At 47.9% G+C, this 27,750-nt stretch overlaps 1 protein-coding gene across 4 annotated transcripts in view; it reads right to left on the reverse strand.

Annotated features, from left to right (window-relative positions):
* Positions 1 to 27,750, reverse strand: part of nedd4l (NEDD4 like E3 ubiquitin protein ligase) — a 47,616-nt gene that overhangs the window by 17,912 nt on the left and 1,954 nt on the right. Inside the window, exons 2-15 of one of the 4 annotated variants that reach the window (XM_083670281.1) lie at positions 25,630 to 25,703; positions 21,450 to 21,531; positions 19,099 to 19,137; positions 17,974 to 18,027; positions 10,116 to 10,166; positions 9,592 to 9,642; positions 7,090 to 7,151; positions 6,483 to 6,585; positions 5,467 to 5,627; positions 4,784 to 4,919; positions 4,295 to 4,498; positions 3,779 to 3,859; positions 1,355 to 1,411; positions 512 to 646 (exon numbers count right to left, since the gene is read on the reverse strand). In XM_083670281.1, the coding sequence (XP_083526407.1) occupies positions 512 to 646; positions 1,355 to 1,411; positions 3,779 to 3,859; positions 4,295 to 4,498; positions 4,784 to 4,919; positions 5,467 to 5,627; positions 6,483 to 6,585; positions 7,090 to 7,151; positions 9,592 to 9,642; positions 10,116 to 10,166; positions 17,974 to 18,027; positions 19,099 to 19,137; positions 21,450 to 21,531; positions 25,630 to 25,703 (1,290 nt within the window). Of the gene's footprint in view, positions 1 to 511; positions 647 to 1,354; positions 1,412 to 3,778; positions 3,860 to 4,294; positions 4,499 to 4,783; positions 4,920 to 5,466; positions 5,631 to 6,482; positions 6,586 to 7,089; positions 7,152 to 9,591; positions 9,643 to 10,115; positions 10,167 to 17,973; positions 18,028 to 19,098; positions 19,138 to 21,449; positions 21,532 to 25,629; positions 25,704 to 27,750 lie in introns of all 4 variants that reach the window. The other 3 variants (XM_083670280.1, XM_083670282.1, XM_083670283.1) reach the window with 3 other exon arrangements.

The following is a 27,750-nucleotide window of genomic DNA, read 5'->3' on the forward strand; positions in this document are numbered from 1 at the left end:
CAACAAGCGCGAGCCGGGTTTTGATAATGCGATCCGGCGCCACGCCGTTCAAAACATCCCGGGGAGAACCCTGAATGGGAATACACATGGACAGCCCGGACGCAGGGATAAAAGGGAATGTTGGATGGTGCAGTCCAATGGTGAGGGACCAATGATGAAGCAGGCATTTCTGTGGAGAGGGGAAACATTTCGGGAAGGAAACAAGACAAAAGTATATGGGGAGAGTCACACAGAAGGAGAGATCAGAGAGATAGGAGAGAGAGAGAGAGAGAGAGGGGGGGAGAGAGAGGGAGAGAGAGGGGGAGAGGGAGATCAGATAGATAGTAGAAAGAGAGAGAGAGAGGGAGATTAGATAGATAGTAGAGAGAGAGAGGGAGACAGAGAGAAAGAGAGAGAAGTGAGAAGGAGGAGAGACGTGACCAGTGAGGGGCGGGGCCGCGGCCCAGCAGACCCATGCAGAGCGGCGCCGCGTCTCTCAGGCCAGAGCGGCGCCCCGGGCGTGTGTGTCTACCTGCTGGGTCGGCCGGGTCCAGGTGGTGCAGCGGGTGTTATGGTTGACGTAATATCTGCGTCCCTTGGCGTCCTTCCTCTCCTCCCATCCCGGAGGCAGGCCCGGGGTGGTCAGGGCGTAGGCCGCGGAGGGCGGCTGGCCAAAGCAAGAAAGCGAGAAAAAAAAAAAGCAAGTTAGTCCAGCTGGAAAACAGCCATGGAGGAGGGTCTTCTGTCTAGAGGGAACTTCAGCTGGGAAGTGCATTTATCACAGCACCCACAGACGGTGGCTAATCGTCCGACTGGGGGAGAATTTGTCCTCCAGCAATAATAATTTGCCTTTGACAACAAGCAGTTTAAGAGAAACTCCCGGGAGTAGGAGGACAGGACAACACAGAGACACATACAGCAACGATGTGAAAGCCCTTCAGAAACCCCGAGAGGGTACAACACTAGTCATTAAGCACAGGGAGTGAAAAATGGATGTTCTCCGGAGAAAATAAAACTTGAACTGCATGAGATAAAAAGGTGGTATGGACTTCAAACGGTGCACAAAGCACACTCGCACACGCACACACACACACACACACACACACACACACACGAAGAAATACAATGTGCCACTAATTGATTTGTGAAGTTCATAGATAAGTCCAACATTGAGTGGCCGGTGGAGCCCATCGAATGGAGACACAAAGCCATGAGTGGTAGAAACCCTACGGAGCCATGACCGTTCGCCCAACGGGGGACTGAATGCCAGCTCTGTTCAAAGACTGAAGCCAGAAAACCAAAGATTGGTGCGGTAAAGGAGATGGTGAGGAGTTCTGATATCACAGTTACATTGTATTATAGACTGGGACTTTACCATGGGCTCCTCAACGCCTGTGACAGTTTGAGCTCTGCTTCTTCTGGTCACGGAGCTCTGCTGGTAGACAACAGCTGTCTTTAGAGGGAGACATGGAAGAGTACTGGGGGGAGGTGAGGGGGGGGGGGGGGGGGGGGGTGGTGGGGGGGGGGGAGGTGAAGGTCGGTGAGGTGTGGTGTCCCAGGAGAGGTAGGAGCTGGCGAGTGAGGCGAGGGGAGGCAGTGGGGTGAGGCATGGTGGAAGTGTGTGTGTGTGTGTGTGTGCGGGGTGGGGGGGTGGGGGGCTCCTGTGATGAGGAGGGAGTGGCGGATAAGTGACATACTTCAAAAGCAGCAGACCATACATGGAGGGGGGGGGGAGGGGGAGGGGGGGTGAGTAAGGGGCACATGAAATCTGATCACTGTGGATTATCATTGTTTGATTGGATTACGGGGTGAAACGTGGGTCAAAAAGTGAAAAATTGTTAAATATAGAAAGCTTGCTTTCAAATTCACTGGCTGATGGTTAGAGCGATGAGGGTTAATTGGTTATTTATTGATCACCTTTATCACTCAGATCAGTGAGAAAGCCACATTCTCACATTCAAGGATAATTCAAGGAGTGCTGTGTCCCTGTTTCTTTCATGTTTGCCTAAAACTCTTCCCATCTCACACGTCTACTAAAAGGGGCATTTCACTCAAAAACATGTTCTAGTATAAAACCCATCAATCCGCCCTTCATAGTCCCAAAATATAATCACTTTGAGCAATATACATGCCATTTAGCTGACGCTTTTATCCAAAGCGACTTACATTGCAGTGAGTGCATCCATTTCAGTATATATGGTCCCAGCGGGAATCAAACCCACAACCTAAGTGTTGTTAGCGCCCATGCTCTACCAACTGAGCCACAGAGGACCACAAGAGCCTCAATTCATATCCTAATGTTAGGGTGAAGGGTGTACTGACAATTTTCTTCTGAGTGAAATGCCTCTTTAACGCTTTCTGTTTTTTGAGAAACTTGTGTGAGTTTAAAGCGGCAGAAGGAGTGTTGATGATCGGACGGCACTGTGTTTGGTCTGAGTTAACAACAACAACAGCACCACCGCCCACTCAGCTAATACCAGGGAGAGCTGGTGGGACCGTGACTGTGACTAATGGGTTCCCACACTCCCTCGGATGCTCTCAGTCCCCACAGAAACACATTCTGCCGCTGGTCGCCTCTACACCTCTCTGTGACGTTCGTTAACACTCACGCTCTGACCGGGGAGTTCACGCGGGAATACGCCAGCGCGAAACGTGACTGAAGGGAGCTCGTTTGCTGTCCGTCCTACGCGTTGTTGTGGTCACGACAGCGACATCACAAACAAGTCCTACGTTTCATTAGCCTTATATTCTGCAGAGCTAGCCTGCGTCTTCACCTCGACTGCAGTGGTGTGTTGTGGTGTGTGGTGTGTGTGTTGTGCTGTATTGTGTGTGTTGTGGTGTGCTGTATTGTGTGTGTGGTGTGTGTGGTGTGTGTGTGTGTGTTGTATTGTGTGCGTTGTGCTGTGTGTGTTGTGTTTTATTGTGTGTATTGTGGTGTGTGTGGTGTGTGTGTTGTATTGTGGTGTGTGTATTGTGGTGTGTGTATTGTGGTGTGTGTGTTCAATACGTCTATTTCAAAGCATCCAGGCTGAGTTGGTGCTTCCATTAGAGCCAGAGACAGAACCAGGGTTGTACCCGGTCAGTGGAGCGATGCAGCTTCCGTCATCCAGCCGTTCGTGACTAAAACCACTTGGCTCCGTTCGCCCCTCTGCAGTAACACAGGAAGGCTCCCGCGGTCCCGTGTCAAGGACGGTTCTAAGGACACCGGCACATGAAAGGGTTTTACGGTCCCCTTATCATAGCTTTTGTTTAGATTGACTGACGGGAATCTGAGGTAACTGCATTTCAGGTCACAAACTCGCCCACTCATTCTCTCTATCTATCTCCCCCTTCTCTCCCTCCCTCCCTCTTCCTCTCTCACTCACTCACACACACACACACACACACACTCTCTCTCTCTCTCTCTCTCTCTAAAGCCCTATCCAACTCATCCAGTCCACTCATCCCCCAGCCTGGTACCCACCCATTATTCAGGCCAGGAAAATAAGCTGATCTCAGCACCTGTACTTTTCCTTAAGCCCTGCCTGCCCGGCCACAGTGACTCAGATCTGTGAGGCGTTTGATCAGGATTGGGTTACTGCCACGCTGCTCCTGTCCCAGAGCCCTGAGCCCACAGGGTCTGACACAGCAGCAGCAGAGCTGTGAAGGACTGAATCATAGAGAGCAGGGAGGTGGAGGAGGAGGTGGAGGTGAGGAGGAGGAGGAGGAGGAGGAGGAAGAGGTGCTGCCTGCCCGGGCAGTACAGGTGGTATGAAGACAAGGAAGGAAGAGGAGGAAGGAGAGGAGAAGGAAGGCGTACCGCTGGGGGAGGTGGCTGGGCTTGGTCGCTGACCCCGTCTGTCATACTGGAGGAACGCAGTCTGGTGGAGAGCTGACTCTGCTGAGAAGGGAGAGAGAGGGGGGGGGGGAGTGGGAGGGAGAGAGAGAGAGAGAGGGGGGGGGGGGGGAGTGGGAGGGAGAGAGAGAGAGAGAAAGAGAGAGGGGGGGGGAGTGGGAGGGAGAGAGAGAGAGGGGGGGGGGGAGTGGGAGGGAGAGAGAGAGAGGGGGGGGGAGAGAGAGAGAGAGAAAGAGAGAGGGGGGGGGAGAGGGGGAGAGTGGGAGAGAGAGAGAGAGAGAGACAGAGAGAAAGATAGCCCGCGATAGAGAGAGCAAGAGAGAGAGAGAAAGAAAGAGAGAGAGAGAGAGAGAGAGAGAATATAAAGTGAGAACCTTATTTCCAACCCATCATTCAGCCTGAGTCCTAGTTTGACACGGCTCTCTCCCGTACTCTCCAGATGAGGTCCCAGGGTGAAAGGTCACAGAGAGAGGGTCTCACCACAGCAGAGCTGGGTCCAGCCACCTCGCCGTTGGTGTCAGGGGCGGGGGTGAGGGACAGCCGCAGGTTCATCTCCTCAGAGAACTCCTGGGGGGCTGGCGTCTGGGGGGCGGGGGTCGTGGAGGAGGAGGAGGAGGAGGAGGGGCCGGGCAGAGACACAGCCAGGGGGTCATTAGGGTCCTCCTCAGTGATAGGCTCCCAGGACTGAAGAGAGAGGAGGACATCAAAACGATTGGCTCAACCAGGCGAACACGAGCTAACAGCTGGAGAATAACGGGTAACACCATGGCCCATGACCACAGCTGTACTCTGGAGCGAAGACGATGCTTTTTGACCAATCGTCATCTTCCGACGAGGTGGCGTCACTCCTAAAAGCACGCAAATCTTGACCCCCCCCCCACAACCAAATCACGCCCTAGTTGTAGCCTACTATCCAGAGCCCCCCCTGGGTTCAAAGGTCACAGAGGTTCCCCCGCCCCCCCCACTCACGTCGTCGATGTCTCTGGGCTCCACGTGCTCGTTCTCCAGGTCCTCGCTGATGTGGCGGCGGGAACGGAACACCCTGTGGGCCTCCTGGTTGATCTGACGCTGCTGGTTGTCGTTCTCCGTCTCCGAGATGATGTCCCTAAAAACGGACACGGGGGTGTTTACAAACAAACAAACAAACAAACAAACAAACAATCGCCCAGGACTCTCAGATAGGACTGGGGAACCATAGAGAACCATAGGACTGAGGAACCATAGAGAACCATAGGACCGGGGAACCATAGAGGACCATAGGACTGAGGAACCATAGAGGACCATAGGACCGGGGAACCATAGAGAACCATAGGACTCCTCTGCTGGTGAACCAAGCATGAACTTTGCCAATAACTATGTCTAAGCATCATCTCTAAGACGTGGTGCAGAGTGGGTTGTTTTAAGGCGTGGATGACGTTAATTGAGCTCTGACAGTCCTGTAGTACGGAGATCACACAGTGGTCCTCTGTGGCTCAGTGTGGTCCTCTGTGGCTCAGTTGGTAGAGCATGGTTCTAACAACGCTTAGGTTGTGGGTTTGATTCCCGCTGGGACCATCTATACTGAAATGTGTGCACTCACTGCAATGTAAGTGGCTTTGGATTAAAGCATCAGCTGAATGGCGTATGTTCTATTATATCACCCAGAGACGTACGCGCTGCTGGGGCGCTTCCACTGCGTGCTGCGGTGGTTGTGGTTGACGTAGTAGGTACGGCCCAGGTTGTCGATCTTCTCCTCCCACCCCGGGGGGAGGGGGGCCGGGACCTGCTGGGGCCGCTGGGAGCCCTGGTCGGCCGAGTCCGCCGCCTCCCAACCCTGCTACAGTGAGAGAGGGGGGGGGGGGGAGAGAGAGGGGGGAGGGAGGGGAGGGAGAGAGAGAGAGGGGGGAGGGAGGGGAGGGGAGGGAGGGAGAGAGGGAGAGAGAGAGAGAGAGAATGAAAGAAAGAAAGAAAAAGGAATAGATGCTCCAGCGTCGGGGGGGAAAACCCTTCGGCTTCGGCTACATTCCACTGTCTGAGACGCGGCGGGGAGGGATGAGGGGTTTGAGGAGGGGTGAGGGGTTTGAGGAGGGGTGAGGGGTTTGAGGAGGGATGAGGGGTTTGAGGAGGGATGAGGGGTTTGAGGAGGGATGAGGGGTTTGAGGAGTGACGTTTTAGGTTCCGCTTATTTCAGTTGGCCGCCTAAAGGTCATCGTATCTATGCCGTCTTTCATTGTGTGACAACACAAGCCATCTTGTCCTCACACACACACAGACACACACACACACACACACACACACACACAGACACACACACACATACGCACACACGCACACACACGCACATACACACACGCACATACACACACGCACATACACACACGCACACACACACGCACACACACACACGCACACACACACACGCACATACACACACAGAAACACACACATACGCACGCGCACGCGCACACGCGCGCACACACACACACACACACACACACACACACACACACACACACACAGACTCAGACACACACACACAGACACAGACACACAGACACACACACAGGGCTCTCCAAAAGATCTGATTTCTCAAAATGAGGGTAAGTGGTGTATAAATGGTCTTTCCAGAGGAGGAGAGGGACCAGACCCAGACGTTTTCTCCAGACTCTCTGGCTGGAACGGTGCTTACCTCTGCCTCCTCCCTCGTTTCAGCAGTCTCCTCCTCTTGACCTCCTTGCTTTGGCAGGTAGGCCATCTTCAGACGCAAGTAACCCTTCACCCGGGACTTGTGACTGGAGAGAAGACCACAGCAGAGCAGGGTTATTCATGGGAAACTAGGGGAAGTAGAGGATCTCTCTCTTCGCCCACCACCACCCCATCATCGGGGGACAAATGGGAACTTTTTGTTTTTGTTTTTATTACTAGCTATGCTGAATAAAATATAGACCTACATGGTACTCTGATAGAACACCGCATTTTCTCTTTCCCCCTCAATCCCATCCCTGTCCCTGAGCTGCTCTCAGCCGTTCCCTCCTCTCTCTTTAAACACTCTTTTCTTTATTACCTGCTGGCATATTAGTTTCTGTTTTGCTGTGACGTTGGATCCAATTCCTATAAACTCTCCACCTGCAAAGCCTCCACAGATTTTAAGCTCGAGGATCTGTCTTAACGATAAACGCTGAACAAAACACTATAATGACCTAAGCCTTGGCTTCGTACCACATCCAACTATTCTCATTTGGATTTGGATTAAGGACCTGAGACAGGACGAGTGTCCAATGTCATCTAGAACTGACCTTCGGGGCCGGAGGAGGAAGTCTTTAAACGTGTACGGCCGCTCCATCGTGGGGTCCTCCGTCTGAAAAAAAATAAAATAATATTGAATATAAGAAAACATAAATGAAACTAGAACCCCCCACAAACACTGTTGGGAAAGTGTCCTAGTGTGAGAGATTATGTAACACACCTCTCCTGTTACGTATTTAACAGGATTCAGTGACAAACAGATGTGGCACGGTGGAGTGGTCGGTACTGGCTGTTGTGGTATTATTATTATTATTATTATTATTATTATTATATATAATATTATATATACACCATATATAATATAATATGGTATTATTATATTATCTGATATTAGAGGCACATCAGTATTACATACTACATGTCTGACATGTGCTTGAGGAAAGAATGGTTCCTAGCAGAGTTCAGGGGTCAACTCCATTTCGATACAGGTCAAGTCAACTGAAATTCACTGCGAATCCAACTGAATCCTGATTCAAAATAAATGCCGCTCTTCGACGAAATCAAAACCGGAATTGAACCCCGACCACGGTTGGAGTGGGGCTGCTATGACCTACTACGAGAGGAGATCGCAGCCAGCTAGCCATGAGGGAGGACGTGACTGGCCCCAAGCAGACAGCGCCACTGTAAGGGCCTTTCAGAGATGAATCACCGTGACTCATATGAAATACTTCCAACAGAAAGACGTTTGGAAGAAAACATGAGCAAAGACATGGTGAGTAAGACTAGCCTCGGGACGACAGGGGCAATAACACCCTCCCAGACTCAGACAGGGATGGATGAAGCCTTTGCACTTACAGGGAAACAGACATTGGCCCAAATTCAATCAATTACAGATGAAGTCATTCATTCCCGCTGCTAAAGCATCTCTCTTTTAAACAACATTTAAAAAGGGACACTTTACGCCCTTTTTTCAAAACCGTTGTCCAGATCAACGGCTACCAGATCGCATTCTGTAGATCAAAAGCTACTTATCGCCAGTTTGAGGATTTTACCCGGAGTGACATATTTGGGGGTAATGACACGGTTTTGAAAGCTACATGGAGCTTTCGGGGGGAGTGAGTTTACCGTTCCCGAATTAGCTACTGCCTGGTTTGTTTACATCCATAAGCACCATGCTAGCATGCTAGCGCCTACATCCATCACCTCTGTTTACTAACATGAATCCTAGCTTACACACGCCTCCGTGGCTGGCTGGGAAGCTCAAGGCACGTTGGACGCTGTAGGACTTAATCATTTCGACATTTTACCTCAGATAAAAGGCTATTTTCTTGCTTATTTGCGCAGATTGTTATTAATATTTCCTGGCTATGTAGACAACAAAGACCACTTTTAACCGGTGAAATGTTCCTTTAAAAAAGGGCCGCAACTTCTCTTTCCACTATCTGCATTTTACAAGCATTGTCATCACCGACTGACTTCATCTTTTTTGTGTATTGTACTGTTTTATGTCTCTTGTGTTTTATGATTTGTTGCAAAACCAATTTCCCCATGAAGGGTAATAAAGTTGTCTACTGCAGCCTATGCTACTCCTAACTCCTCCTCGTGGTAAACTGCACTGTAGGTTCACTCTTTGTTTTCACTGCAAAATCCCACCTTGCGTACAGTGTAGGGTCTAAACATTCAACGTGAAAGTGCTGAGTGGTTTGACCTTATCTGCAGCGGAGGGGTCGTTATTTAATGCTAATTCCTTCACCAGAGGGACACTAGCAGGTGCTGCGCAGTCATGGATAATTAACCTTAATATACCTACGCTGATATGCTTACAGTTTTACTACTTTTAAAGTACCTCTTAGTCATGACCTCTGCATTAAGGGGAGCTCCGAGAGAGCTGTTTGAAAAGGAGATTGTAGGCATAATTAATCATAACTACAGCATCAGGCGAATCCGTGAACTGCTGGTAAAAACTTTTCACAGGTGGCCAACTTGAGTTTGTTTTGGGACTGAAGTCACAGTTACCGGCCTAGATGTCATCAGAGCCTAGATGTCATCAGAGCCTAGATGTCATCAGAGCATATCTTTTCATTACCGGTAAAACAATTAGCCGACTTACTACAACTCAGTGTAATCTAATCAGAAGCTTCATGTGTAGAGTTTGTTATTGTTGCTGACATCTGACGGCAGTGAGCACGGTGGGGTGTGTGTGTGTGTGTGTGTGTGTGTGATTATAATCAGCGTGGCTTCATTCTCCAGCTCCAGGAGTAGCCTCCTCAGACCGGGCCTGCTGTTTACATTCCAAATGGATTTCTTTCCACTCCTAACAGGGGTCTGGTCTCCAGTGTTTTGCTGCTTAATTACAACAACAGGTTCCTCCCTCTCTCTCTCACTCACACACACACACACACACACACCTCCTCCCCTCTCCCTGACCTTCAGAGGTAACTAGGCAGAACAAACCTGGAGATAAGAAACAGCTGAACATTCTAAAACCACACAACTCTCCATGTACACACACACACACACACACACACACACACACACACTCACACACTCACCGGCAAATGATTGAGAGGCACATCGACCTGTCCGAGGAAGTCATCTCTCGTCTGCAACAGAAAGACAGAATAATAAACATCAACACAACAACAACAACTCCCAAATGCCTCCATGGCACCAACTGAGAGGAGCTCCATTTCCAGCAGGGCTTGAAGGGAAAAGGGGGAAACCCAGAGAGATGAGAGGGAGGGGGGGGAGAGGGGGGGGGATTATCCCGCCGTGTCACCCCAGCATTAGAGTGTGTGTGAAAAGCAGATGCACTGAAAGAGGAAAGGTGAGCCGTTTCACTGGAGGGAGGGGGAGGGGGGGGGGGCACTTTAGAGGGGAAAAACTGATGACCCAGAGAAGCAGAAACAACAACCAGATGAAGAGAGAAAAGGGGGGAAGGAGAGAGCCAGGAGGTGTGCCAAATCACGTGAGCCACAGTCATTCATTCACCTAGCACCCTCATTAATGCCAAGAGGAAAGTGGTGATATCTGACTGACAGGTGATTGAGTCACACCAGCCACCAGTGATTATTACCTGTACGAGGTTGAAAAGCCCATTCTTGGAGCGATCGTGACCCAAGACAGCCTGTGTGTGGGGATACAACTGGTTTAGACAACAGAGGGAGACGCAGGAACGCTGCAGCCACATGCTAGATGGCCAAGTAGGGGTGGAATTGTTGTGTGGGTTCAGGACAGGGTCAAGGACTGCTTACCGGTTTGTTTTCACACTTTCAGAGGGTCCCTTTGGGGTTCTATGGGTGTGTGTTAAATCACTCTTAAAGACAACTAAACACATTTGAACACTACACACAGTTTCATACGAGGTGGTGGTGGACCTCACAGGAGAAAGGAAGGAGTAAATAATGTAAGTAAATAATACAGCCGGCCTTCGGGACGCGTTCTGGCGTAAAGCCTTCTTCAGAGTATCACCTCTGTGCTGAAGAAAGCTGAACGCCAAAACCCGTCCGCAGTGACTACGCTGATTATGCATGCTGTGAGTGTATGCCATGACTGCTGGCGGTATTATTTACTGGCTGTATTATTGTCTAACTGGACGGACCCTGGGCTACACCGCATCCAAAGACACTTTAATCAAAACTCAACATTATTTAGAGTCAAGTACGTCTGGAAGTAATACCACAACACTCTGCATCTCTTAACTGTCCTGCTCAAATGTGTGTGCTAATTTAAAACAGGTTGACGTACCGTAGGTCTTAAATGATCTGTGTCGTACACACGGTTGTAAGAGGGTAACTCTGTATGAACAACATCCCCCTTCTACAGTAAACAAGCTAGGTGGTAGGAATAGCTAAAAGTGGACCACATGAGGAAACACCCAAACTATCACAAAGCTAGGATTAGGACACAGGTATTCTGGAAGCAAAAGGCACTGATATAAATGTGAGCTCTCTTTCTGCTCGATGCTGCACCAATCCACTGGACTTTCCACTGACATTTAGCATGAACCTTATCAGAAGCACTGTGGCTGGGCAGTGGACTTCCAGTCTGGTTTAAGGAACTGCCATTCAATAGTGAAAGGTTACAAATGAGTCACAGAGAACATAAGACACACACACACACACACACACACACACACACGTTTTCTTGGAATTTGCCACAGGAAAAAGGAACTTGTAACTAAAAACAATGTACCAGTAACTCATTTATAAGTGCCAATCTGTTTTCTTTTCCAAACTCATTCAAAGCCTGTGTAAGTTAGGAAGTAGGTGTTTTAAACCAGTGAACGGTAAAACCACAAAGGTCACTCAGACGTTGGTCGCCATGGACAACAACAACCACCCAGCGGAGTGTGAGTAAGTGTGTCACCATGAAAACCACTCAGGTGAGGCACAGCACACCTAGTACAGGTACACATACGGGCACCACTGGCGTTATCCAAACGGCGATCCGTGGACGGAACATAAGGTTTTCTTTTGAGGCCTTTTAAGATACGGTCGGCCATTGAGTGAGATATTTGCAGAGTCATCAGAGGGTCACAGCTGAGCCTGCAGCTGCCTCCCAGGGCCATGTTACACTGGGGGGGGGGCGTAGGGGTAGAGTGGGAACACTGAGGGACAGGGACTCACACCGAAACAGAGACAGTGATGGAAGTACAAAACAGAGAGGGAGGGAGGGAGGCAGGGGAGCTAGGACTGCTGTAGAGAATCAAAGATCAAAGAGCAGGTTGTGCCAGGGTGTTTTTTCAGCTGGGGATATATATATAGATAGATATAGATATAGATATAGATATAGATATATATACACATACATCTACTACACAGAGTGCGTGTTTGAAAGCCTTGAGTGGGTACGGTTGAGTTACAATGCCATACAACCCCCAGGTCCACTGAGGTGCCTGAAAAAGCTCCCACAACAATCCCTGCACATGCATGGTGACAAAAATAAAGCTGGAGCCCCCCCTGGGCAAATATAGCCCAGCCTCCAGCCAGCCAGGGCTGTTTGTGAATGGCAACTGCCCGGGGTCTGAAGTGGGCCATGGCATACCTGTGCCGCCTAAAGCCTGACACACATGGACACGCACAGGGCTTATTTCAGGGGCACTACGACCACAAGGCGCCTGGGAAAGGCCTGTCATTAAAGGTCTATATGAGGGCTTCCCCTCCTATATGCGATAGGCCAAGGTAAGGCAACACCGCGCGTGTCTTCATGGACTGTTTGACTTAATGCATCAACACATGAGAAGTGCTCTTTCGTTGCTTCACTTGTTTTGACGCTACAATGTTGTCCGCTGTCTGTTTTGATGTGCGCCTGTGAAGCAAAATGTCCACATTGCGTGAAGACAGTAAAGCTATTCTGTCCTATTCTATATTGTCCATTTTTAATTACATAATATAATAAGAGTGATATGTTGAGAGGAGTGCACAGATAGTTAATGCATGGCAATCCTGATGCCAGGAGAGAACTGTCACTGAGGTACTAGAAGTCACTTTGAAACGATAAGCCTGTTCATATCCAGAGGTGCTGGCATAGCATGTACAATATTCGCCTTAAAGCTAAATATTAATATACATTTCCTAATAGATTAAGACCCAAAGCCTCCATGCCAGTAAGCCTCCATGGGAAGGTACTGGCATCAGTCAGAGACACTTCCTTAAGCCACCATTGAGATAACAGGGAGGGGTTGAGACAAGACTGCAACTGTATCAACGCTCTGGTCCCATCCATCAACACACAGCTGACAACAATACGTTTCAGCACTGGTGGCCAACTACAAACTGCATTATATCACAGGCATACAAGCTGAGAAGATAGTTCCAAGGAGAGGATAAGCACTGATTGGTGGAGCACCTAGATCACAGCAGCATCAAGAGACTCTCAGCTTTTTAAAAATGCTGATACAGATAGCTCGCTAAACTTCTTAATCGTCATTTGGGCAGTAATGACATCTTAGATCTTAATCACCAGTGCAGCTGTTGGAAGCAACCCATACCAGCCCAAGCTGAAGGAGACATGTCGCTTTCAAAATCAACAACCACGCTCCAAACAGATCTAAAGATAGCACGGCCAACTCTTAAACAGCACAGGCTGCGGTGCATCACCGAAAGCTAGACACACTGCAGTGAGAGGGAGAAACAAGTGTATGCACATTTTCTTCGCTCGTCTTGTTTTCCGAGAGCGAATGAGAATCCATGTGTTAAAGTGTGTAAAAGTTCAAATGCCTGTGGTTGCGAAAAGGAAAGCCGCTGTGGTTAAACCCAGCTCCTGGCCCTGAGCTCCTGGACATTCTCACTTCCCAGAATGTGACCACCCCCTTTCCTGCCCCTACCGCCTCAGTGCCACAATCTCATCTGACATGTGACCGGATTAAATATTAACCAAATGATTATCAACTAGGGAGCCATAATAAAAAACTTTCCATGAATAACTATAGGTATTACATTCACCCTCAGGTGCCGTCAAAAACATCACGATGAATCATTGACTATGGAAACACACTGAAGTAGGGCCACTTCTTAATTTCAGACACATTTTAAACAAATGTCAACAGACCACTCACTGTTGGACACACTGTGTTCTGTGTGTATGTTATCATTTGACAGTTGTATTCCCAATAATCATTACCTGAGGACTAATCCTGGTGGGCCCATTTCCAAAGCTTATATCTTGTGCAGTGTGACTGTGATCTCCCCCCTGACTGAAATAAATCTTGAAGTGAGGCTGCCTTTTAGGGGGCTCCCTCCTGATTTTGAAAGTACAGCCCTTGGCCCCGTCTTCAACATCCATTCTCTGACTGTCCACTTCAGAAGGGAATCCTTGGCTGGCCTGAGCATCAGAAACAGGACTGAGTCTCTGAGGATTCCCCAGGGGCAATCTCTGGTGGGAAGAGCTTCTCTCCAGCCGGACCCTGGGGTACCGCACCACACGCCCACCCTTGGAGCTGGTGAAGCCCAGGTTTGTGCCCTCGCTTGGGGCTGAGCTGCCTTGTCTCTCCTGGTCTGGCTGGAGCTGAAACACAAGCCTTTGAGTGCCGGGACCACTGTCAGAGTTCTGCTGTACAGACCAGCGGCAAGGACCACCTTGCCCACCAGAGCCAAGGATTCTGAACTGCTGGACTTCAGATCCGTCCGGAGAGTTCCTCTGGATAGAGAAGCCGATTCCCGGTGGACCTCCATTGGACATAGATGAGGTGACAAGACCGTTGGGACCGTCTTGTGGCATGATGCTAAAGACTCTGCGCTTGGCCATAGCATGTTCAGTCGGCTGACTCTGTGCCAGGGTGGAGCTGGATGGGGCGTCTCGGCTGTAGTCGGGAGGCGGCGAAGAGTAGTTCCTGCCTGGCTCGGTGTAGGGCGGAGCTGGGCCTTGGGTGTAGCTGGGTGGCGGAGGCTCTTCAGTGGGCCCGGCGGAACGTTGGAGAGAGATCTGCATGGAGGAGCTTTTGGTGGGCCTCGGTTCCGCTGCGGGGGTCAGCTGAGGGATGAACATGGAGGAGCTGCGTTTGAGCGAGGCGTCCGAGGCCAGGGAGCCGGGAGGCCCAGAGAAGCTGCGCAGCGGCTGTTGCCGCTGCATGTGGAATGTCATGGCGACGTCGTCCTGAGCCGCCTCTTCCAGCTCCTCCATCTCCGGGGCCGTGTTACTGCGGCCCGAGCCAAAGTAGAGACGCAGCCGGTGGGACATTTTCACCTCCCCGCACTCTGTCTACCACTCCGTCTCAGTCTCAGTCTGTCTGTGTCGCCCACTTCTTGTCTGGCTGATCCCCTTTCACACTCTCTCCCTCCCCTCTCCTCCTCCTCCTTTTTCTCTCTCTCTCTCCTTTTTTTTCTCTCTCTCTCTCGCGCTTTCTCTCTACTCCTACTTTCCCTCCAGAGGAGTCCAGAGGAGCCGCTCACCCCACAATAACAAGAGAGGCAATGCCAGGGAACTGAGAACTCCAAGCTACAAACTCCAGGGAGAGGGGGAGAACGAGAGAGAGCGAGAGCGAGAGAGAGAGAGAGAGAGAGGGAGGGAAACAAAAAAAAAAGGATCCCATGTGCCAAACTGTTAGCACTGCCGACTGATAGCGACAGACAGCAGAAATAGACCGAGTGACAAGCAGCATTCCAGGCATGATTGGATAAGGGCGCCCGGCACTCCTGCTTAGAGAGGTGAGGGTAGGATGGCAATGGTCATGTGACTCTGATGGCTCCCACCCCCCTGTGCCAAACCCCCACCCCCCCCACCCCTATGCTGGCTGCTTTAACCCAGAGCCAGGGGCGAAACAGCACCCTCTCAGCTGCTCCTTATCCATCAGGAGGATGGGGCCCCGTGGGAGGGGAGGGGACGGGACGGGGTCTCACTCCGCTGAGTCAGGCAGCACAGATCCGACACGGCCATAAATCTGTGTGTTCTGTGTGGGCTCATCCCACAGGCTGGCGACAGTGGCCAAGACGCCACAACTCACCACGCCAGTCACACAGCACTCGACACCCAAGGCCCCTTCAATAAGACAAACACCGTGGCCCTCTCCAGGGGTGGGAAGTGGCACACACATAAACACACTGCCAGGCTGCTCGGCTTCTTAAACCCACATGCTTGATTCAAGTGTCACTGGAGACAATAAGCAGCTTCGATGCCTCTGGACTAAAACGTACGCCTGCGAGGATTTACGTGCCGTGTCTGCGCTCTGCCACTAAAAAGCCCCAGTGCATGACAATAATGCAGGACACTGCGCTGACGCTCATTGCAGAACGGCTCAGCCGTTGATCGTAAGAGAACGCCAGAGCAGGCTCTCAGGATATGGTCGCAAAGCTGTGCATGTCACGTCAATACATGAAGGAGGGCTCGCACATTTCACCATGGTTGTTCTTCACGCGAAGAATGGACAAAGCCTATGATAATGTGGCCTTTAAAAAGGCGTACAGTGCCCATAGTGGCTGCTTTGTTCCGGTGGCTATGGCAGCTGAGACGTATGGTCTCCCCAGAGTGTCAGAATATCTCAGGAAAACAAGAGGACGGGTGCGATGGCAGCCCGACATCTTATGGTGCGTCAGAGGGCAGAAAGAAAAAAGAAAGAATGTTCTGGATTGTCAGAGGGGCCATTGCTGAGAGGGGGGGTATTGTTTCCTGCACACAAACACCCCAATGGGAGAGACGGCGTGGTCCAACGGAACAAAGAGGCAGCAATGGCGTAAGCATCGCTGTTGAATCAGTGTCAAACCCAGTGGTACTACAGTACCTACAGTAGAGATGAGCCTTTTGCTTCTTGTACAGCTGGAATCAGCACTGCTGCACTGTACATAGATTCTTAAATAAAGGTAGGCGATTTAAAGTCTATTTAATGGTATATACTCCGTATTTATCATTGTATTAGTATGGATGTATCACTGAATACTGTGCACAACCTGCACTGACACAGGCCTACTTTGAAATTGCTGTTCTCCTGCACTGTGGTCACCATCCATATCATACAGTACCTGGATAGCAATTAAAATACCCCACACAACCAAAAAGAAAAGTATCGCTTTAATAAATAGTGATAAACTATTGACGACAGGCCTGCCTGCGCCGGGGGACAGACTAACCCCACCCCTGAGACATATAAGGAAGAGGCTGGAGGCAACCAATCAGGCGGTGCCAAGAGAGCTCCAGCAGTCTGGCGGCTAGGCTAACCTTTTCCCCGGCGTGGCCGAGAGAGAGAGAGGACAGCACTGCTCCTCCGAAGCAGCAGTAGCCCTGAACCTGTGACCCCCCCCAAAGAATCTCCCTGACCCGGCCAAGAGAGCCACGTCGCTGCTGCTAAACTGTTGCATTGCCCTGAACATCCAGTTCCCCGGTTACTGAACACCGATAATAAAACATCACCAGCACTTGCATCCAACTCCCCGAGGGTATCTCTTTTCCTCAGGAGAACACAGTGGGAAAGCCATGTTAAATTACCACTGTGCTCCCTTAGGAGTGTATGATTTAAATAGTGGAGTTAGTAATCCATTAGAACCGTTCCCAACGGGGGTTGGAGAGCAGTGGAAATTGATTAGGCTTACTTTGGCTTTTATCATCATGGCACTTAGGGCTAGCATTAAAAGATTCAAGTGGCGTTGTCATGGAGACTGAAAGACTATGCGTTTGGCCTCACCAATGCAAGATATTGATAGGAAATAATTTCTCATGTGAGGAAAGAAAGTAAGATTACAAAATGATGACATAAGAATGTGGGAGTTACTGCAGTAATAAATAGCCTCTTCATAGCCTCTCCAAGTTAATCCTGGCAGTGAGAACAAATGACTATTGTGTCCTGTCAGAGAGCCCCATCAAACACTGGGCCCATAGAGCTTCAAGTTCTGTGCAGAGAGAACAGTCCCTTCACTTAATATATTGGACGAAACAAGAGAATCAGAAATGACCGCATGCGGAAAAATCATTATATGCGATATCTTGAGGAGAGCGAGCGTTGGAGGATAAGACGGTGATACACCACAATCATCATCATCAATACAGATCACAGTCCATAAAGACAGGTGAACTGCAGTGTTACGCCCACACAGCTGTGTAATGACTACAGTAGATCTGGAAATCAAAATGATCTATTGTTGAGGATCATGCTGGATCATTAATACATTAGGAATAGTGGGTAACACGTCACATTAAGTTGCTCCTTTACGTGTGTAATAGCACTGTAATTACTCTAGGACTGTTAATAACATGTTAATAACAGTCCTTATCCCGCTTTGTAACACTCACAGCTCCACTCTATTACTATGCAATTAGAAAACAATAACTAATGTACGTGTGTAATCCATGTTCATACAATGTTGTTACTACAGTAACTACAGCATTACAACTGAGGTAAGGGGACAACGTAACAGAGTGTGACCGAAGAGGAAGATCATTTTCAATCAACAGACAAAAGAAAAAAAGTAGAAAGATTACTAGGCATCACAAATGCTGAAACTTACCAATCTGTTTTCATCAAACACTTCGAAGAGCAGTCTGTGATTCTGGGGGCAAACCTGTAATAACAACCAATACAAAGTAACAATGTTAGTGTAGTCCTGTAATAAACGTACAAGACCTTTGGTGCTTCTGTACGAAAAACAAACTCAGGCATGAAGCCATTAGTCCAACATAAATGCTGTCAAATGCAAAAATAAGAAACCATTCAAATAATTGTACTACTGTTAGGGGGTTCTTATTATGTCTATAAAATACATTAATGTTTTTTATATTATACAAAAAATAAGAAATAAACTAAAATCCAGGTCTAATATATTACAACCTTGCTTTGGGTGCTTTGCTGAGTGTCAATCTCCAGCCCTAACAGCTAACACCACACTGAATGTACAAAGATACTCTTCCAAAAATAGCAAACAGGGATGAATCACATACGTGTGGATGTTGTAAACTAGGTAACGGCCTGTTTGATTACGTCGGTAGAGGGCTGGAACTCATTTCTGCCACAGTGGTGTTTAATGAGAATGAAAAGGGGGGGGGGGGGGGGTGTAGCAGCACCACACTCTTGTACAAAAGCAGAGGGGGTTAGCCTAGGTCTAGCTACAAGGCCAATTGCGTGGTTGGATTAGATGTTAAGCTTTAAAAGGGATAGTTCACCCAAATTACTAAATCACGTATTTGGTTCCTTACCCTGAAAACAGTCCATGGACAAGGACAGTTCTTCAATCAACACTTTGGCACCGTCACTAATTTAACAAATGGAAGTCAATGGACCATGAATGAGCGGATTTGAAATGTCATGCCCACATCTCAAGGTCTCTGAAAAGACTCAATGACTTGAGTTAAATGACTTTGAGATTACTTGAGCATGACATTACAAACATGCTAATTTAGGGTCCATTGACTTCCATTGGTTGTTGGTGAAATGCTAACAATTAGCTGTTACTTACAGTGCCCAGATAAGCATAACCAAACTCTAGATGAAGTCTGTCCTTCTCCATAGACTCCTTTCGGGGTAAGGAATCAAGTATCTGATTTTGTAATTTGGATAAACTATCCCTTGAATTACAGCTATTGCCATGTGTGCAAAACCTTTGAAAAATGAAAAAAAAAATGAAAAAGAGACTCACTCTGAAATAGAACTCCTCGTTCCATTTGGGATTCAGACACTGAAAGAAAAGACAGGTAAAGGGGTTTAATGAGTTGTATTCCGTGTGTGTGATGTTAAACAACACAGCTCAGTCAATTTGTTTTCCATATATACTCACCGGCCACATTAGTAGGTACACCTGTTCAACTGCTCGGTAACGCAAATATCTAATCAGCCAATCACATGGCATTTATCTCAATAATCTCAATGCATTTAGGCATGTAGACATGGTCAAGACGGCCTGCTGAAGTTCAAACCGAGCATCAGAATGGGGAAGAAAGGTGATTTTTTGAACGTGGCATGGTTGTTGGTGCCAGACGGGTTGGTCTGAGTATTTCAGAAACTGCTGATCTACTGGGATTTTCACGCACAACCATCTCTAGGGTTTTACAGAGAATGGTCAGAAAATAAAAAATAATATCCAGTGAGCGGCAGTTCTCTGGGCGAAAATGCCCAGAGGTCAGAGGAGAATGGCCAGACTGGCTCGATATGATAAAGGCAACAGTAACTCAAATAACCACTCATTACAACCAAGGTATGCAGAAGACCATCTCTGAACGCACAACACGTCAAACCTTGAAGCAGATGGGCTACAAAAGGGGGTCCAACCCAGTACTAGCAAGGTGTACCTAATAAAGTGGCCGGTCAGTGTACACTGAATGAATGTGGCATGGCATCTGAATGCAGCCATAATCTGACATTATCACTGATCCTGGGCAGAGAGGGAGGGAGACAGAGTCAGAGATTAGACTTGATCTTGTGCTTCATTGATCCTCTTAAGTGGTCATAGGGACATGTATTGTCATTGTAACATGGCACGTTGATGCACGCACACGCACACACACACGCATGCACGCACACACACACACACAGTTTCTTTATCAGTCTGAGAAGTACGTGACAGATCTCATAAAAATGCCTCACGTTATTAAAACATCACAATGTCAATTAAGCTTGGCCTAGATTTCACAAACCTGTCTGAATAATAAACATTTTACACCCTTGATAAAATAACATCTTAAAATAAAATAACTACGTTGGGGTCTTTACTGAACCCAACACCCTCTAACCAAGCAGTATTATCATTCCACTAATTCTTTAAGCCCTATTCTTTATTTGGATCCCCATTAGCTGCCACCTAAGTGACCACTAGTCTTTCTGGGGTCCACAAACTAGTCTTTCTGGGGTCCACAAACTAGTCTTTCTGGGGTCCACAAACTAGTCTTCCTGGGGTCCACAAACTAGTCTTCCTGGGGTCGTATCATCTCATATGTGCTTGAAGTCATAAAGCGAGACATCCATCACTGTGGGACAATCCGTGACCCGCTCCAAAATAGCGTTTACAGCCAACACGACGTTCTGCCCCGCGGCACAGAGCGCTCTGACGGCGGGGTTGCCACGGCGGCAACGCCTCGCGAACACGAACATGAGGATAAAAGACTGGGACGACAGGGTCTTCTTCTGCTCCACATAACAGCTCATTGTCAGCTATTTATAACCCAGGCGTGGAGAGCATATGTCTGCCTGCATGGGAGCCTGTCTCCAGAAGGGGTTTAGAGACCGTCAGAGCGGCAGGAGGAAGCTTTACCCAGGGAGAGGACGCTTGAGAACAACAACCTGACATCTAAATAAGTGGCTTTCTGACAGGGCTGAATGATCAAGGAGGGAATATTGTAGTTCAAAGGAAATGTAATGTCAGGTTTATATATAAAAAAACGTTTTTAAAAAAAGATTGCTCTGGAACGGTGTTATGCTACACTAACTGATATAAAACCAGTCAGGCTATAAGATTCAGTCCTTGAAAACGGTTGCTATTTTTAGCCAAACTCATTCCGCAATCTAGCTGGAGAGAAAACATGAATACTCAGGAAGCTGGAGTTCATTCTGACATATCCTGCAGGTGACCTACAGTTTGCTACACCCTATGACATTTGCATAGGCAAGGTTGTTATGCAAACGTAGCCTAAAGGCAGTATGGTTTATCATTCCTCAACTGTGACTGCTATAATATCCTGTGGTTATATTACCCCACTCCACTAAGGTAAAACTGTTACAGAAAGAGTTGCAAAATCAAAGATCATCCCATTGGAGCTTGTGTAGACCTGCTAGGACCTGATGATGGAAGTTATTCTGAATGGTATGAAACAGCTCCCTCTGGTGTGAATGGCTTTTACCCACATTAATATTGGGGGAGAGGTCTCCCTGGTCAGGCCAATAGGAAACACTGTGTTGGCACGAAGCCCTCTTAACAAGGAAGATCAACACAGACTGCAGTTAATCACAGAAACCAGGAAGGAAGTGCCACTGAACAAAGATTTTGAAAGAACTTACCTTTTTAATGGTTTTAGTCTGGACTAAGGCAAGTTCTTTGTTTTCATCTGCAACGTAGAGCGAGAGTTTGACATAGGGATCACTGTAGAGACAAAAGACAAACATAACACACTGTTGAGTCAATGGCTTCAAAGTGGGGTAGAAACGTCCCCCCTCCCTCATCAGGTCACCGGGCCCTCCCTGTGGTGATGAAGGACTCAATACTGGAGGAATCGCCTCCCATGCAGTCAGACAGTCCTGCACAAAAGGACTACAGCGGGTAGGCTACCAGGAAAGAAATACTCAAACAACCGCTGCCTACATCAGTAAGCCTGGTACGATACTATACAACACAAGGTGTAATCACACAACAAAAAGGACCTGCAGGTTCACAGACCAGAATCTATCTAATATGGTAATGGACACCCCAGAGAAACTGCTTACACTTGCAATTTGGACCATAGGCTGAACGAACCTACATTGTTTGTTTTATTGACAAAACACAGGCTAAGAATAGTGGGGGGGGGGGGGGGGGAGAAAAACCCACCAGGTTAAGAATAAGCCGTCATGGATCTTTAAAAATAGCGAGCTGGTTTATTTGGAGGTGCTGACAGGGTAGAAATCCCTGTGGGTTGAGCGTCTTTGCAGCAGGCAGCCCTGTCCTGGAGCAGCCTATTCCTCGACTGCGCCAGGAGAGCCTGTGCCCGTCTCCTCCTCACCAAGGGAGAGACGGCTCCGGGAAAAAAGCACTCCAGCCTCATTTACTAATTAAAGTCTCAGGGATCCCCTGCTGCCTGTAATTGTGTGTTTACTGTTGGGCTCTGAACCGTCCTGATGAAACAAAGACAATGGCCTAGTGTATTTCTGCCGCCGAGGCTCCTTGGCGTCTCCTTCTCCCTCACACACACTAACACTGTCTGGTGAAAGCTTATGGAGATGGGTTAGGGTTATGGAGATGGGTTAGCGTTAGGGTTATGGAGATGGGTTAGGGTTATGGAGATGGGTTAGGGTTATGGAGATGGGTTAGGGTTATGGAGATGGGTTAGGGTTATGGAGATGGGTTAGGGTTATGGAGATGGGTTAGGGTTATGGAGATGGAGATGGGTTAGGGTTATGGAGATGGGTTTGGGTTAGGGTTATGGAGATGGGTTAGGGTTATGGAGATGGGTTAGGGTTAGGGTTATGGAGATGGGTTAGGGTTATGGAGATGGGTTAGGGTTATGGAGATGGGTTAGGGTTATGGAGATGGGTTAGGGTTAGGGTTATGGAGATGGGTTAGGGTTATGGAGATGGAGATGGGTTAGGGTTAGGGTTATGGAGATGGGTTAGGGTTATGGAGATGGAGATGGGTTAGGGTTATGGAGATGGGTTAGGGTTATGGAGATGGGTTAGGGTTATGGAGATGGGTTAGGGTTAGGGTTAGGGTTATGGAGATGGGTTAGGGTTAGGGTTATGGAGATGGGTTAGGGTTATGGAGATGGGTTAGGGTTAGGGTTATGGAGATGGGTTAGGGTTATGGAGATGGAGATGGGTTAGGGTTATGGAGATGGGTTAGGGTTATGGAGATGGGTTAGGGTTAGGGTTATGGAGATGGGTTAGGGTTATGGAGATGGAGATGGGTTAGGGTTATGGAGATGGGTTAGGGTTATGGAGATGGGTTAGGGTTATGGAGATGGGTTAGGGTTATGGAGATGGGTTAGGGTTATGGAGATGGGTTAGGGTTATGGAGACGGGTTAGGGTGATGGAGACGGGTTAGGGTGATGGAGATGGGTTAGGGTTATGGAGATGGAGATGGGTTAGGGTTATGGAGATGGGTTAGGGTTAGGGTTATGGAGATGGGTTAGGTTACTCGGGGGTCAAAAACTGGGTAAAATGTGAACTGTTGGAAGTCAGCAGTAAAGTCAAGGGGATCAGTCAGATGACAAAACGACGACTAAACGTCCGCTGTCACGGTAACTCTGAGCTGAGCTGTCCTGTGGGCGAGACGTCAAGATGCTAACACCTGCGCCCTTGGCAGGTGAACATTCCTCACACAGCGCTCAACATGCTGTGCTCTGATTGGATAAGGCACCGCCAGGCTTACCTACCTACACAGCCCCGACAATCTGGGATTGAGTCCTCACTCGACTTCGTATTACTGTAACAAAGCACTACGATGTCGAGGTTTTTATCCAGTTTGGGACTGAGAGTAGGATCCCAGGTCGGAATTCAAACCTGCCATGATAATGTTTACGCAGACACTTCTTAGTCTGAAAACTCTGAAAAAAAGCCTGTTTGTGAGGGAGTTGAAGGCTTTAATAATACCCAAAGTCATTATTTGGTTGTACTTGACCATGGGAAAAAGTGTGCATAAATCAATGTAGGTTTGATTGGGATTGAGCCCTCCATGCCTGGAGTCCAAAATGCTGATGTGTACCAGTTTGGAACCACTAGGGATCTGAATCAGATGAAGGAATTCAGATCAGTATTATCCAGATGCATTAATGCATGGTTAATGTACTGAACATAACATTGTTTCCAATAGTTAGATAGAAATAGAAAAAGCTCTCCCTCTGTTTCAGTCAGGACACCGTCAGTTTAACCATTTATTTAATCAGAATGGTAATATATTTAATTGGATGGCTCCACCCTGTATAGCTCCCTGCCTTGAGTTTAAACAACCATAACACACAAATGACAATATGGCAGGGAGCCCGTAGGCTAAATACGGAGCGACCGAGCGGGTGGAGGCTGGGGGAGGTGGGAGGGACGCCCACACAAAACTTCCTAGCCGTCACACTGTTTAACTATGGCGGAGTGTAAAACAGATTTCAAGCCTTGTGCCTTGAACACGTGATGGATGTTATTGCATGTGTGCGAACCAGCTGTCCGTCACCCGACAGACAACTGTGCCAGTCGACTTCAAGTGCCCCGTCTGAATTAAGGCTAGCTTTGTGTCGGGGGAGCAAGCTCCTCCTTTCTACACGGGCGACGGCTCTTCTATTCTAGGGGCTAGTGCCCATTATCATGCATGGAATCTGTCAACTGAGGTTTCTGAGGTTGCAGCTGAGGATGTGATTAGAGGAAGACGCTGGAAACACTAATGTGCAATCTCCGGCGAGGGCGTTTCAGAGCGTTTCCTGGTAGTTCACAGCGAAGGGATTTCAGGAGTCTAGGCAGCCTAGGCCTGTAGTGGTAGCCCACCCATTAGCCTATTCTTCAGGTGAGGGGGAACAGAAAGATACAGTTCATGAGACCAACCAGAATACCGGCTGCGGTGTAAAACAACAACTGAAAAGAGGTCCATTTAGAGACTCCAACAATGGTGTCATTATAGAGCGCTTGCTTTTAATTATGAGCCTCTGCATATTACTGAGCTCGCTGCGTTAGCCTGGGCCACAAGGGCCACTAAACTATATAGCATCAACCCAGGTACTTTATAGACTAGCAAGGAATAGAATGGAGAATGTTCAACGAAACGGTGTGCTCTTTATAAAGCTAATGGCCAGTAGGGGCGCTTGGTGGCGTAGCACACTAAGGCGCATACCGTATAATCGCAAGGTTCCTGGTTCGATTCCGATCCTCGACCTGTCTTGCATGTCATCCCTCCTCTCTCTCCCATCCTTCCTGTCAATCTCTACTATCTCTATCCCAATAAAGCAGAAATGCCCTAAAAACATATTTAAAAAAAAAAACTAATAATAAAGCTAATGGCTCATGCACTGGGTTCAAAGTGGGCATTTAGATACATTGTGGGAAACTTGCTCAGTTAAGCAATAAAAACAAGTGCTTAGCTTAAAGTACAACATTATGTAATGGCACTTATAGTTATCCATCTTCACAGAACGGTCATTATACAGTGAGAACGTTTTTTTTTCAGCACAACCCTTTGATCACTGGAACACAAAAATAGACTCTCCAAAGTTTAAATTCAACTGTCAGATCCTACCAGCCTACACAGCACAGCTAATCGTTAAGCTCATATTTCTACTCTTGTGGAAAAGCTCGCATTGGTCAAAAGGGTATCATTTTCTTGACAATAAAACCTCGGTGGGCATGTACACGGGGCCTTTGTAATCATTGATAACTGTTTGGGTCCGGTCAAGGTCTGGGTTTATAAATCCGAACAAAAAAGCGTCTTTGGAATGTTCTGCGGAGGTACAAGGTCACAAAGGGACTTTCCACACTGCCGGCGGGAGATGCCTGCGCTCTCATCCTTACCTGGCTCCAATGATGTCTTTCTTTGCAAGATCGATGCCTGCGACAACTTTGACCCGAAGAACTCTGGTTTCATTCTGAAAGGGAAAAGAAAAAACAATCAAACACCTCACTTCACTAATCTCACAACAAGCACAGTAACACACTGCAACTGACCCTGCCTTTAGCTAATAAAGCCTACCTACAAAATATATATATATATATAGAGATAGATATGTACTTAAGGGGAAAGCTTTCACAAATATTGCTGGCTATTGAGGGGCGCTGAGTGGTCAGAATGTGTTAGGGCTTGGCACAAGAGATAAGAGCAACACTGGTGCAGGAATAAATAGGCTTTGTTCCCACAGTGAGGTAAGGCACTGAGGTAAGGTCCATGCCAAGTATGTTTGCTACTCACCCTCACTTAGAGGGAGGTTGTAGTGATGTCATGTCCTGGCCAGACATCATATCACCTCAGTTAGGCTACGCAAGTGAAACATAACACTTGATTGAATCACATTGTTGTTGCTCTGATTCTCGTCAAAGAAAGGACAACGTTTCACATCTAGGCCTTTCTTTCCTGGCTCTTGACATTAAACGCACTCTCCTTCTTACAGTTAAAGTTGTGTTGAGGTTGTGCGTACTTGAGGTTGTGTAAACACATCAAACTGTCACATCAAGCGGGCCGTGTACAGTTATAAGAACATTTCTGCAACCTTTTCCCAGGCACCACCATGTACAACAGTACCCACGTATGTCAGCTATTTCACCCTACCTGTGACAACATGTCACTGACCAAACTAGCTTTCGTCATCTTTCATCGTCCAAAAGACAGAGCCTCCTCCGGAGCCTCAGGGCCAAAACCTAGAGGCTCACAGCTACTTCCCCGAGGCCATCAGGCTCATTAACAAGCCTACTCCAGACTCATGACTTTACCCCCAGCACACCCACAGAATACTCTACCAGCACAGTCACTTTAAACAAACACCTCTTACACCAACGGCACAGTGCAATAATAATGACATTCCACTGACCCACTTTACTTTTTTTACTTATACTGCAATTGTGTCTATTGTTTTATGTCTCCAACATGTCTCACTTGTCTCGTCCCTTGTCATTGCTGCTTATCTGTATTTTGTATGCTGCATTGTCATGGAACCGAGCCTACGAATTTTACTCCCTGCACTTGTGTATGAGACGTGACAATAAACTTGAAAACTTGAAACGTGAAAACTTGAACTTGCATAATGCTGTCTGCTGTTTGGGGAAGTGCTTTTGGCTATTTTAACAGTGAAACAACAACAAACATTACAACATGCTAAAGAACATCTGTATAGTCGCAATGTAATTCCCAACGCTACAGGCTAACATTCATAGACCTATTTTTTTTATTCAAAATTGGTAGAATGTAGCCTACTGCCGACATTTGACACTGACTGGCATCCATTGAAGCAACATTGCTCAACTTGGGGTTCTTCAACTTGGGCTTCTTCAGATGCTTTGGTGGGGATCAAGTATACAGTAGCTTCAGTAGCTGTAAAATGTCCTAAAGAAACCCTGTGGTCTTTTTCATATTTGTTGATCAAAAAGATTCAGACATCTGCTCTTAGAACATCCAAGAGTCCAAGAGTCAGTGTACCAGAGAAGCATGCCTCGCAGGTCAGAACCCTGCATCACAGTGCTAGTGCGAGGCTCGGTCCGACACCTTGTCCGCCGGGCCGGGCCGGGCCAGGTCTACCCTCAGATGGGAGACTGCTACGGGGTAAATCAAGAAGAGGTGTGTTGGAGGGCAAACTTGGGCCACTTCTCCCTCTGGTCTGGGAGTTCACAATGCCCGAGGGCAGCGACAGGAACCCTGCCCTGTTCCTCTTTAAAGATCAATCAAATTGTATTTATATAGCACATTGTGTACATAAATTCAATGCAACCAATCCCATGGCGCTCTGGGAAAGTGGGGGGTGTGACATGACACATGGCCTTTCTAATTCCCGACCTGAACTTGGACACCATCATGGACACCTTTCATCCCCGGCTTCAAATTGCCTTTTAAGCACTGCCACAATGGAGAGACTGTTGTTGTTGTTGCTGTGATCTGAACAGGTCAAATGACAGTCAATTCATAGGAATGATGGATTTAAAGTTTAT

The sequence above is a fragment of the Argentina silus genome (genome assembly GCF_951799395.1).
Source record: "Argentina silus genome assembly, chromosome: 5".
Lineage (NCBI taxonomy): Eukaryota > Metazoa > Chordata > Actinopteri > Argentiniformes > Argentinidae > Argentina > Argentina silus.